The 13,001-nt window shown below is 35.5% G+C and overlaps 1 protein-coding gene across 6 annotated transcripts in view; it reads right to left on the bottom strand.

Annotated features, from left to right (window-relative positions):
• The window catches only part of NCAM2 (neural cell adhesion molecule 2), a 604,741-nt gene that overhangs the window by 183,394 nt on the left and 408,346 nt on the right, over positions 1-13,001 (bottom strand). For all 6 annotated transcript variants that reach the window (XR_011388335.1, XM_051819201.2, XM_070073156.1 and 3 more), the window contains one exon: positions 3,480-3,630. Coding sequence is in view for 5 of the 6 variants with exons in the window: in XM_051819201.2 (XP_051675161.1) it covers positions 3,480-3,630 (151 nt within the window). In the remaining variant the exon portion in view is untranslated. The remainder of the gene's footprint in view (positions 1-3,479; positions 3,631-13,001) is intronic.

Genomic DNA, 13,001 nt, shown 5'->3' on the forward strand with positions numbered 1-13,001 from the left:
CGGATTCTGTCCCGGTTGCCCCTCTTCCAGGCCAGCCCTCTGCTGTGGCCCGGGAGTGCAGTGGAGGATGGCCCAGGTGCTTGGGCCCTGCACCCCATGGGAGACCAGGAAAAGCACCTGGCTCCTGGCTCCTGCCATCGGATCAGCGCGGTGCGCCGGCCGCAGCGCGCCGGCCGCGGCGGCCATTGGAGGGTGAACCAACGGCAAAGGAAGACCTTTCTCTCTGTCTCTCTCTCTCACTGTCCACTCTGCCTGTCAAAAAAAAAAAAAAAAAAAAAAAGAAAGCACCTCATTAATGGATATTTCAATAAAAATAAAATAGAGATTGCTTATTTTCTAATTATCCTTACATGTGTATATTTTATCAAAAAAGTTGATCAAGTGAGAAAACTCAATTTCAGCAATATTAGTGGGAAAATATATAAATGTTTAGTTAAAATAACATTTATTTTTAAACAATGATTTACTATAGGAAAAGCCTTATTGTTTAAAAATAAACATTTATTTTCCAAATACATTTCCTAGTCAGATCCTAATCCACATGGAGGCAACAACTATCTCAGAAATGTTCAGAGAATTCTCAAAACATAGTTTTATAAAATATTTTAACCTTCTTCATATGAAAAATAGCATAATTTTTGTGAGCATTACTGCAAAAATTTGCCTCAGAATAGTTAAGCAGAAAAACAGACCAGTGTCTAAAACTCTAAGGTGAGAGAAGAATGCATCTGTGATCAAGAGAAATTACTACTTTGCTAGAAATCAATCCTTGAAAAACAGACCATTCTCAGTACTTCTTACATTAAATTACGCATGTTATTAAAAGACCACAAGAGCATTAATTCATCTAGCAACATAGTCATTTGTCCCATTGTTTTCTATCTAGCTGAAATCACTGATAACTAAAATCGTGTCATCAAATATTAGCATTTCACATTAATTTGATTTGTTTCTCCTCTATCATTATTTAACATTTAAATGCTTGTTTAATTTGATTTAAACCTTGTTGATCCGAGTCCCTTAATATAACAGAAGCTGTGTTTCATTCATGTTTGTGTCTGTTATCATGTATTACAAAACAAAACTTACAAGGTGGAGCTAGTGTAGATTTTTAAATCGTTTACATAAGGTTTTTAAATATAAATAAACAGAACACATAGAACTTAGTTTAAATTTTTATTCTTTTCATACCAACTCATATGTAGCCATGCACGAGGACAATTCTGAAGTTTCAGGCATCTGATAAATATGGATATGCTGGATTAAAAGTATGTTTAAATGTTTGAGTATGAAGCCCCAGGAGTCTCTTTCATCACTCTTGTTGTTTTATAATTTAGGAAAATGAAGTCTCTAAGTTGCTGGTCATAAGAACCATTATCACTGGTCCTCAAACTACAAGACCAGCTAGTACCATTCTAGTAAAAGCATTCACATATGAGTCAATTTACCTTACTGTTTCTCGAAAATAATAACAGTGCTCATTTCTCATGAAGTTTATTTTCTCTGCTTTTCCAAAAATTGTCATTTATGTATTTTTATTTATTTAAAAGACATAGCAACAGAAAAGTAACGAGATATTCACACACCAAATGGCTGCAACAGCTGGAGCTAGGCAAGGCAGAAATTGGAAGCCTGATGCTGCATATCAGTTTCTCTTGGGGGTGGCAGCAACACAAGTGCTTGAGCCATCACCTGCTGCCTCCCAGTATATGCGTTAGCAGGAAACCGGATCAGAACCAGTGTTTCTAAGACTCAAACCAGACACATCGATGCATGCAGTGTAACTGACTGGGCCACAGCAACTGCCCTACCACCACTTCTCTGTCTGGCAATAAAAATTCAGTAACACTGCAGCACAGACATCTTAGTGAAATCTCCACCATCCAGGGGGATGCAATCACATCTCTGCAGCAAGGCCTGAGCCACAGTCCCTAGAAGCAGGCTTTCTTTCATGTTTGTTCTTCCTTGCATACTTCCTTGCATTCTTCAGCCCTATGAAAACCTTTAAACTTTTCTGTTCATCTTCATAGTTGCAATATCATAGCTTAATGAATATATATATATATATTAAACTTCCTTTAAAAACAGTAAAAAAGAAATTCAGTAAAACCCTATGATATGTCTAATAAATTTAAAAGTATTTTTACAAAATGTAAAGACAAAAACCCTAATATTGCTTCATAAGAGAATATATTGTCTAGTATCCTTTTTTTGAACAGTGTAAAAAAGCCGGAAATACTCTAAGGGCTTGTCCACCAAAATAATTGGGTGCTTTCTGATAGAAATCATGTCATGTCTCCCTTACGTGTTTCTTCACTTACATTCATATTATATGAAAGAAAATAACAAAATTTGGTTTACATATATAAATTTAAGTTTAAAGTCATTTAAAATATGACTTTCTGGGAAGTTGCCCAATAACAAGTAAAGTCAGCAATTTGTGATAGAAGCAAAATGCCTTCCATTGTTGACTACCTTTTCTCAGCTTTTTCGATTGTCATTTCCATGAATTTCTCAAAAAACATAACCTACAAATATGTAAATTAATATTGTTTACTTGTGTCAATTCTTAAAAAAATATTTCTTGCTAAAGGCACTAGCAAGAGAAAATGCATTTTGTTTCATGGTTCCTTGCATTCTATCAACATTACTGCATGAGAAATTCTCTAACAGAAATGTTTTATCAATAAAACTATCTCATATATACTGGTTAAAAGAGATACGTCTTTTCAAGCATCAGCGTCTCCAGCTTAGTGATTCACTAATGTTTACTGAGAATGATGTTAAATTACATCATTTTTAAATAACATTCATACCAAATTATTTTAAATTTCCAGGCAATAGGTTAAGGAAAATTGTGAAGGCTTAATTTGCATTAGCTATCTCACTTAGTTATCTCAAATAGTTATTTTTTTTTTTTATTTTAGCAACTCTTTTTATACTGGATGTCTTTTTCAGACAGCAAGCACAGTATGACAAAAGTTACTACTGATACATTTTACTATATTCATAATATTATTTCATATCTTATGAGGATGAAAAACTATTCAACAAAACAAATTGAGTAGTAAATGAAAACATGCACTGCATATGTGCCACATAGTGCCACATATTTTATTTAAAAATAATAAATAGCTATTATTTTAAAAAATAGACAAAAATCTAGAAGATGTTGAACAGTAACTACAACTAATGTAGTATAACCAATACTGTGTTAGGGTTAAATGTTGCAAATAAAGAAACTCACCATTTTCATGAAAAAAAATATAAGACACTTTAATATACCAAATTATGAAATGTCCCATATCATCCACTAGATGTCTCTAATAACTGATTTTTAATAGTTAACAATCCTTTGAAAGCTACACATGAAATACAAAAAACATGAACTAAATACGTACTTTAATATTCATATAAAATTACTGCTCATTAAAGAGATACAAGTGCTTCAATAAAGATACAAATTAAAAATCACTTACATTCAATGTCAAGGTACATGCTTTTTTGGTGCCCTCCAATTCTACTTGCAGCTTCACAGTCATATCTGCCTGAGTCGGACAACTTCACCTCTTTCATATGCAGTGATGAGCTTCCATGGTGGCCTTTGACTTCAATACGGCCATCTGGGCTCTGTTTGCATCAATTCAAGAAAAAAAAAATATGCTTGTTAGTGCAAAATGATGACCAAACATATGATGTTTATTATACATTTATGAATGAAAAGAAACTCATTCACACTTAATTTTTCCCAACAGTAATATTTCTGTATTTTTGATTTACTGCTCTCAGCTTATCCATTTTATCTGCCCACTGGCTTACAGAAATGTTGACATGTAGTAAAAACCTGTAAGCATATCTTAGCCATATTTTTAATTTAATCTGATCTTTGTCTTTTTACATATTTAAAATTCTTTCTTATTAACAATACTTATACATATTTACAGGGTCCAATGTGACATTTCAATGTATGTGTATAATGTGTACGGATGAAATCAGGTGATCTTTGCATTTTAAAAACCTGCATGTTTTAAATGGAAGAGTTTTGTTGGCTTCCAATTACATTACTTGTGATTATGAGGGAGCAATCTTGCTGTTTCACTGCCTCTAACCTACCAATGAAAATTACATTCCTCAGGAACTTTGACTACATATTCTGCCTTTCGAAGAAGTATATAAAGATGTATGACAAATAAAGCAAGTTGGGAAAAGTCTCAGTTTTCATTTTTGAAAGAGGACAGTGGCATTGCATAAAAGCATAATTTGCACAATAATTATCATACATAAAGTATTAGACATAAGCATCACCATATAAGTTGTTCTTTGTGAGTCAAGGGAAACAATGTGAAGATAACTATCACTCCAGAAATGTTGCCTCAGATCACAGAATTGCTTATCACCCAATAGTTTATATTTCTGGGGCCGGTGCTGTGGAGCAGTGGATTAAAGCCCTGGCCTGCAGTGCTGGAATCCCATAAGGGCACCAGTTCAAGTCCCAACTGCTCTACTTCCCATCCAGTTCTCTGCTGTGGCCTGGGAAAGCAGTGGAAGATGGCCCAAGTCCTTGGGCCCCTGCACCTACGTGGGAAACCCGGAAGAGGCTTTGGATCAGCTCAGCTCTGGCCGTTAAGGCCATTTGGGGAGTTAACCAGTGGATGGAAGACATCTCTCTGTAACTCTGTCTTTCAAATAAATATAATAAAATCTTAAAATAAAGAGATTATATTTCTAATAGCAACTACTGTTTAACATAATTATCGTAACTAAAATTGTTTTCTTAACTTATTTAAACACTTTTATGGCAGCCATATTAAAACAAAGACACTTTATCTGTTTAATTTTACTTTGTAAAATGAGGAAACATAACAATTTAGTGTTTAATAAGTAACTCAAAACAAACATTTTACTATTATTGTATTGATTATCTTCAGATTTTGAGATTTTGGTGCCTTAATGAAATACTTGCATGCCATGCAAAAATATATAAGAATAAAATGGCCAGCAAATTCTATGGGACTAAAATTCAAATAAATTTTAATTTCATGCATGCATGAATTTCAATTTCAATACATGCAATTTGTATCAATAAAGACCCAAGTTTAAGTATTATCAATTTATTCTCCTTTTTTTTTTAAAAAAAAGGATTTATTCATTTATTTGAAAGGCAAGTAGACAGAGGAAGAGACAGCAATCTTTCTTTTGTTGGTTTACCCTATATAGCCACAACAGCAAGGACTTAGCCTGGTTGAAGCTGGAGGCCTGGAACTTCATCTGGGTCTCCCACATAGGTTGAAGGGGCTTAAATACTTTGTCCATCTGCAGCTGCCAGATCAGAAGTGCAGCAGCTGGGACTCAAACAGGTGTCCATATTGATGCTGACATCGCATTAGCGACTTAAACCGCTGTACGATAATGCCAGTCTCAATGTGCTCTCTTTATTCATATCCAAAGGCTATTTCAAAACTAGTTTTAAAATATTAAGCTGATTTGTAGGATAACATGATTGTTTTTGTTTATTTTATTTATGAATATACTTAAAATAATAGTATTGAATCAGTTGTAATTTTTTTACTTTCTTTTTTTTACACAAAAATGGTCTTTAAAAACAAACAACTAAGATAAACATTTTTAGGCCACAATATGTTCTTCAACTCCTGCATATTGCTAAAATAAGAAAAAGCGGTTTTAAAGAAGGCATTTCCTTTGCTATTTGTAAGGCGTTCAGTTGACAAACCTATTTAATTAATTAAAGAAAATCACAAAATATTCAATATTTCATAGAAGCTAAAACCAGAATAAGTAAAACCCAAAGCCCAATAATCATTTTTTATACAAGCTAACTACCTTTCCACAGCTAAGTGGCTGTTCCTTGGTCCTTCTTTTACTGCACCCATATTCATGGATTCACCCTATTAAACTAGACTCCATTTTTTAAGCATTGACTTCTCTCAGGTCTCATGGCACCCACTGTGCCTGGTTTTCGCGGTTTTCCCTGTCTGCCTACTTCTTGCCATGGAGTTCCCCAGTATTCTGTCCTGGTCTCTGTTTTCTTGCCATACTCTGGTCTAAGGAACTCTCAACACACATACAACCTGAGGATCTTTGAACATGCCTTCCTCAGCTAGCTCACCTTTTCTCTGGAATCTAAGAATCAAATAACCTTACTACAACGTATGGCCATTTAATAAGTATCTCAAAAGGATCTGAAATCAATTCCCCTTCACCCAGCATAATCTGTTCTTTCCATGAATGATATTAGTAATTTCCCATGCTCCATGCTCATTGCTGCAGTCTTTGATTAGCTGCTGAAAATTTATTTATTTACTACATACGGAGAAATCTGTCATCTTGTTCAATATTATCATTTTCCATTTCAGTAACTGTATTTATGTCAGTCTCTCTGTTCTCTGCTACACCTGCTCAAGGTATTGTGGCTGAGATTGAAATGTACTGGCAGGGTCCTCTGGAATTCCAGAGAGCAATCACACTTTTAGGTTGAATGTGACTGCAAAAGATTCCTTGACTTTGCAAAATCATTGACATTCTGTTATTCCCCATGTCCCTTTAACAAAAACTATTCCAGCTGCATTTCTAACTTTGTTTGTAACTACTTATACTGCCCCATATTTCCTGTGCCTTCCATCTCAGCTGTTCACAGACCCATCTCAAATGCTTTACCCTTTGTACCTTTGATATTTACATGGCAAGATGCAACCCTCTATCCTTTAATTTATTGGTCAAATATTAACTTATATCTAAATAGCTCTTGATTGCATACATAAATAATTATGTCTCCAACAGACTCTATGCTGTTTGTGGGAAACATTGCTTTTTACTAAAGTCTTGTTTGAACTCGAGATTTCACCTTGTATTATTATATTATAGCAGAGCAAATGGGATAAAAATTTCATAGCATTTCATGTAAAAGGAATCCACAGTAGCCCTGGGACAGAAACATTTTATTCTAGTATTTTCATAAAGCAAATAGGTATGTTTCAATTTATATTTAGTTAAGTAAAGAAAAGGGAATCTTTCTTTATTTTTATCTTTTAAATATTTAAGAATTATACATATTATTGGAGTACATTGTGATTTTTTGGTATATGTATACATAGTGTAATGCCTGTAGGTTTACATAAATTCATCTGTTCAAACATTTTACATTTGCTTATGGTGAAATCACCCAATTCAAATCCTTTAATTTGTTTTTTTTTTTAAAGAGAAATTTACAATATATTAACACATCATTTATTTTTTTGTTACTGGTTAAAAGCTTAATTATCTTCATTAGAAAGTCACAACAAGATATGCCATAAATAGCACAAAGCAATTTCTTCCTTTGTATGAGACAAATTATTGTGCTTTCACAGTATTGAAAAGTGAATTTGAAGGTTGTGCTTTTCTTCCTTTGAAAATAAACATGTCTTCTTTTTATCTCTCAGATATGGACTATTTTTGACTTGTGAAAAATTATTAGTGTTTGTAAAACAGAGATACTATTAGTTAAAATGTTGATATGTGAAAGTTTTTGTTAATGTTCTAAAATATTAAAATAATTTATGAACAAACATTTTTGGAGAGTATGTGATTCCTTGGCAAGTTATAATTCATGTTTGGACTTAACAGTGACTTTGTAATAATGCTCAATGTGCGTCCATTCAAATAGTTACATTAAAAGACCAAAGTCATCCCTTTACATATCTGACATTCTAAAGGACATCTCTCTCTTTGTGCTACAAAAAGGCATTACGTACATCTGAAAGAAAATTCATTTATCTCTTGGCCTTGGTTCAACACCTACTGAAGATTCATTTAAGGCACCTGATATTTGATTGAGACAGGTAATGGGCATTTTAGCTGTCTATCTAGTATTTCCAAGTTCTATCACTGAATTAAGTAAGATGATTAGAGAGCAAAGTGTCTGGCTGTACATTATAATTCTTATCCTTTGTAGAAATGCACTACCTGAAATTTGATTTGATGTTATATTCTTTGCCTTTCTAGAAGGTCAATTTAAGAACTGCTTATTTGAATCATATTTTAATAGTTTTAAAAAACACCTATGCTTAAAACTTAATGTCTTTTCCTGAATTTCTTGTTGAAGAAACTATGTTGCATATAATTTCAACATACATTTTATTTTGGTAATTTTATTGTTGTATAACTAAAATTTTACAGTGTGTAATGTTTATATGTTATCTTTTTAAACTTACATGACAAAACATTTATTGCAAAATTTCGAATTCTAGGGGCCAGTGCAGTGACACAGAAGCTTAAGCTGCAACCCGCAGCACTGCTATCCCATATGGGCTGCATTCGTGTTCCTGCTATTCTACTTCTGAGCCAGCTCTCTGCTAATGAGCCTGAGAGAGCAGAGGCGGATGGCCCAAGTGCTTGAGATGCTGCACCCATGTGGGAGATGTGGATGAAGCTCCTTGCTCCTAGCTTTGGTCTGGCTCAGCCTTGGCTTTTTCAGCCGTGTGGGGAGTGAACCAGCAGATGGAAGATCCCTCTCTCTCTCGCTTGCTTTCTCTCCCTCTTCCCCCCTCCTCTTCTTCCTCTATATAATCTGCCTTTCAAATAAATAAATACATTTTAAAAATAATTGAGTTTTACTGTAGTACTCAGACATTTTGGATAACTGATATTATTTAGCTTTTTTCATTACACTGCAACCTTGAACATTTTTGTAGTTATTGACCCCTTCAGTATTTCAGACAATTATGGATCATATCCTCAACATTAGTGTGTTTTTGTGACAATTTCATCTACAATAAGCAGTCACTACTGAGGATACAGTGACGAGCAAATGCAATAGTTTCGACCTTTGAAGCACTAAAGTTTAACAAAGGAGACAGACATTAATTTTAAAATATGATACAGACACTTCGCAAAAAGTGCCATGTGGGAATACCAGATTCCTTTAGGGGTAAGTAATTATGTTCCTTGAAAATCATAAGTGTGTATTAAGATCTGAAAATGTAAAAAGGTGATGTAGAAGAGAAATCCAGGCTGATGCACCCAGGGGATTTAGGGAAGAACTGAGAAAGGCCAGGCAAATACACTGAGGAAACGAAGGCTTGCAGGCTTTCCTGATGTTGGACTAGTGAACACAGACTGAACACAGACCTTAAAAAAATGCAGAAACACACAAAATGTGTACCTAACATTACACCCCTACATTTTACTGGAATAGCTGTTTGTGTCATTTTTTTAAAAGATTTATTTATTTGTTTGAGAGGTAGGCTTACAGAGAGGGAAAGACAGAGAGAAAAGTCTTCCATCCTTTGGATAACTCGGGGTCTCCTATGCAGGTACAGGAGCCCAAGGACTTGGGCCATCTTGTACTGATTTCCCAGGCCATAGCAGAGAGCTGGATCAGAAGGGGAGCAGCCAGGACATGAACTGGCACCCAAATGGGCTTAGAGGCTTAGCCCACTATGCCATAGTGCTGGCCCGTTTGTCATACTAATTGCCTTACTTGTCTCCCAAAAGTCAATTAAGACAATTTCAAATACCTTGATGTAAAGAAGAAACATAACTGCTAACTACGGAAGTGAGAACATACACATTCTCTAAAAGTTATTAACATTAGTTTATCTTGACTAACATCAAAAATTGTGTTAATATTGTGTTAAGTTGACCAGTTCTTTCAGTGATATCAAGAATTTAAGTTTCTCTTCCCTCTTTATAACACTCCTACCTTTACTATTAGCTTTACTTCATTTTCTGCTGGGCTTGCTCTCAGTTTCCTAATTTTTGTCCTACTTTGATTTCATGAGCTGATCTTGTGCAATTACTCTTCCTTCTGCAAGTACAAATTAATGTACTAAAGAGTCTTATGTGCAATATAAGTTCTTAACATAAGTAATGTCTTCACTAGGTCCTAGTGTTAATTTCGTTTCCTTGAATATGCAATTAATATTTTGTTCAAAAACAAAACTTGAATGTAATGATTATAACAATAAGTGGTATTATAAGTCTTCTAAATATTTTACATTTATGAGTTCATATCTCTCTATCACTATGAAGTTTAGATTAATATCATTTCTATTTTAAGATGAGAAAATGGAAGCACAGAAATATTAAACAGCATTCTAATGTCTCTTAGTCTCTTAGCCTTTAAGTGACAGAAGGTGGATATCCAGGCTGCCTGGCAATGAAGGTATGTTCTGAATTAGTTTTGCTATCTGGACATGCTCCTGAGTCACAGCTATGAGGATAAATTACACATTGTACCACAGTCACATGACAGGCATTGTGCTGGCTTCTAGGAACAGAAACCATGGACAAGAAAAGCAAAACCCTTGGTTTTTCAGGTCAAAGGGCTTAGTCCAAAAATGACAAATTATAATAAATGTTGGTGTAGATGAAATTCAGGAAGAAAATCTAAGACAACCTACAGAGATGAAGAGTTGCTTGTTCCGAAGACCAGGTTATGATGACAAGCCAAGCACTAACAGGGCTACATAATTTTCAGAGCCCACTGCAAAATGAAATAAGGTGTTTTCTGTTTAAAACTATTATAAATTTCAAAGTGACAACAGCAGTCCAGTAAACCAAACACTGGGACCTTCTAAGTAGGGGATCCTGTGGGACTGTACAGATTGCACACTTGCAGTTTCTTCTGGTCAGGCACAATGGAAGGAAAATTGTAAGGAAATGGAATGCAGAGATCTATGCATGATGTAGTTGTAGTATCTAGTACATGACTGGACAGACCATAGTGATGAAAGAAAGATGGAAACCTATATTTCCATGTTTCTGCCTTAAATTCCTATATAAGAAATATTATCTATCATTAGTGAAATCTCATATGTACATAAAATTATTCACTGGTATGCATGCATTCATATTTTATGTAACACAGCATATTTTAATATTTTCAGAATTCTATCATGATTATATATTCATTCAGTACCTTGAAACTAACAACTAAAATTAAAATTTTGTGATAATAATATCAAACAAAATAAATCTATTGGAGGTTTTTTTTTGCTTCAAAAATGAGATTAGGTGTATTTCAACTGAAAATTGTCGAAACATAGGTTTACAGAAAGTGATCTGAATATTTTATACTTCTGCAGTGATAAGCTGACTACTTTAAGTCTAACACAAGAGTTAAGGCCAGCAACTGCAGAACCAGTATGAAGAAGGTTACCCTCCTGGCTGTGAGAGCTGAAAAGGAAAAATTACCTAGCTGAAAAGAGAAAAATTACTTAGCTAGACCTCAATTTCCTTTTTCGCGTAATGGGTATAATAAGAGTACCGATTTCATAGGGCTTCTGTGCTGATTAAATGAATCAATATTTGTAAATAGATTAACATATGATGGGAGCCAAGATGGCGGAATAGTGAGGGCGCGCACCGATAGTCCGGGAAAATTTAGTTTAATAAAAGGGGAGTTACGGTAGCCGCAGAAAATAGAACCAAACAAAAATTGCAGGGGAAACCCTTCTGAATGGAGCAGGCGTGAATCGGACGACCTACTGGGAGAACAAGGTCGCCCACCTCACGGAAGCAAAGTCGCGGGACCCAGCCGCAGAAGCCCCAGGGTCTGCGCGACAGTGCTCCAAGGAGAGTGCACGCCACACAGAAAACAGCGGGGAGACTTGAGACGCTCAGGGCTCCGAGTCCACACATCGGCGCTGGAAGGGGAGGTGAGCTCAATAACCCGAGACATTGGTGGGGAAACGGGGGTCAGAATCTAGAGGGGGGCCGGAAAGTGCAGCAAACTCACTACCGGAAAGAAGGAAAAAAAAAAAGCTTCGGGGTTTCTCTTCCCCCTAACCTTGCAAAGGTTACAAGCCTGCAAGACTTGAAGAATTCCCAAGAGACAAAGAGCAGGCCTCCTCTTTGGATTTACATATCAGTGGGGGAGAGTTAAGGAACTGAGTCACTACAATTCAGTAGCCTAGGCAACCCAGTGGGAGTCCAGAGGAGCCAAAGACTGGAAGCTAAATACCATCAATTCTGCACAGCCCTGCCCTGCAGTGTTACTTACCCCCTGAATAAATAAAATAAATAAATAAATAAAAAGAGAGAGATTTACCACGCATAACCTGAGGGTGTCACCTTTGCACACCCTTAACCTGGAAGAACCAGGCAGAGCTCTCAGGCCCCACCCATCTCAAGCCTCCAAGGCTCCTCCAACAGCAGGCAGTCCACTTAACACGGACACAGTATAAAAAAAAAAAAAAGAAAGAAAAAAAAAAAGCGCACAGTGACGCAAGAAGAATTAACTATGCCGAGTAACAAACACAGAAATAGAGGGAGCAAGATCAACGACGACACTATGATGCCTCCAAATAAGCAAAACACCCCAAGCCAAGAGTATGAAGATGATGAGATAGAAGAAATGCAAGATACGGATTTCAAAAAATTTATGATAAGAACATTTAGAAGTTTTCAAAAGCAAATCCTTGAACTACAGAAATCCTTAATGGACAAGATTGAAAATCTTTCTCGTGAAAATGAAATTTTAAGGAAGAGTCAAAATGAAACTCAGAAACTAGTAGAACAGGAAAGTGTAATAGTCAAGAGAAATCAAAATGAAATGAAGAGCTCAATAGATCAAATGACAAACACATTAGAAAGCCTTAAAAACAGAATGGGTGAAGCAGAAGAGAGAATATCGGACTTAGAAGATAGAGCACAGGAAAACATACAGTCAAACCAAAGAAAAGAAGAGGAAATTAGAAACCTGAAAAATATTGTTGGGAATCTACAGGATACTATTAAAAAAACCAACATTCGAGTTCTAGGAGTTCCTGAAGGCATGGAGAGAGAGAAAGGATTGGAAGGCCTTTTTAGTGAGATACTAGCAGAGAACTTTCCAGGTTTGGAGAAGGACAGAGATATCCTAGTACAGGAAGCTCATAGAACCCCCAATAAACATGACCAAAAGAGATCCTCACCACGACACGTGGTAATTAAACTTACCACAGTGAAACATAAAGAAAAGATCCTAAAATGTGCAAGAGAGAAACGTCAGATTACTCTCA

The sequence above is a fragment of the Oryctolagus cuniculus genome, chromosome 4 (assembly GCF_964237555.1).
Source record: "Oryctolagus cuniculus chromosome 4, mOryCun1.1, whole genome shotgun sequence".
NCBI classification, from domain to species: domain Eukaryota; kingdom Metazoa; phylum Chordata; class Mammalia; order Lagomorpha; family Leporidae; genus Oryctolagus; species Oryctolagus cuniculus.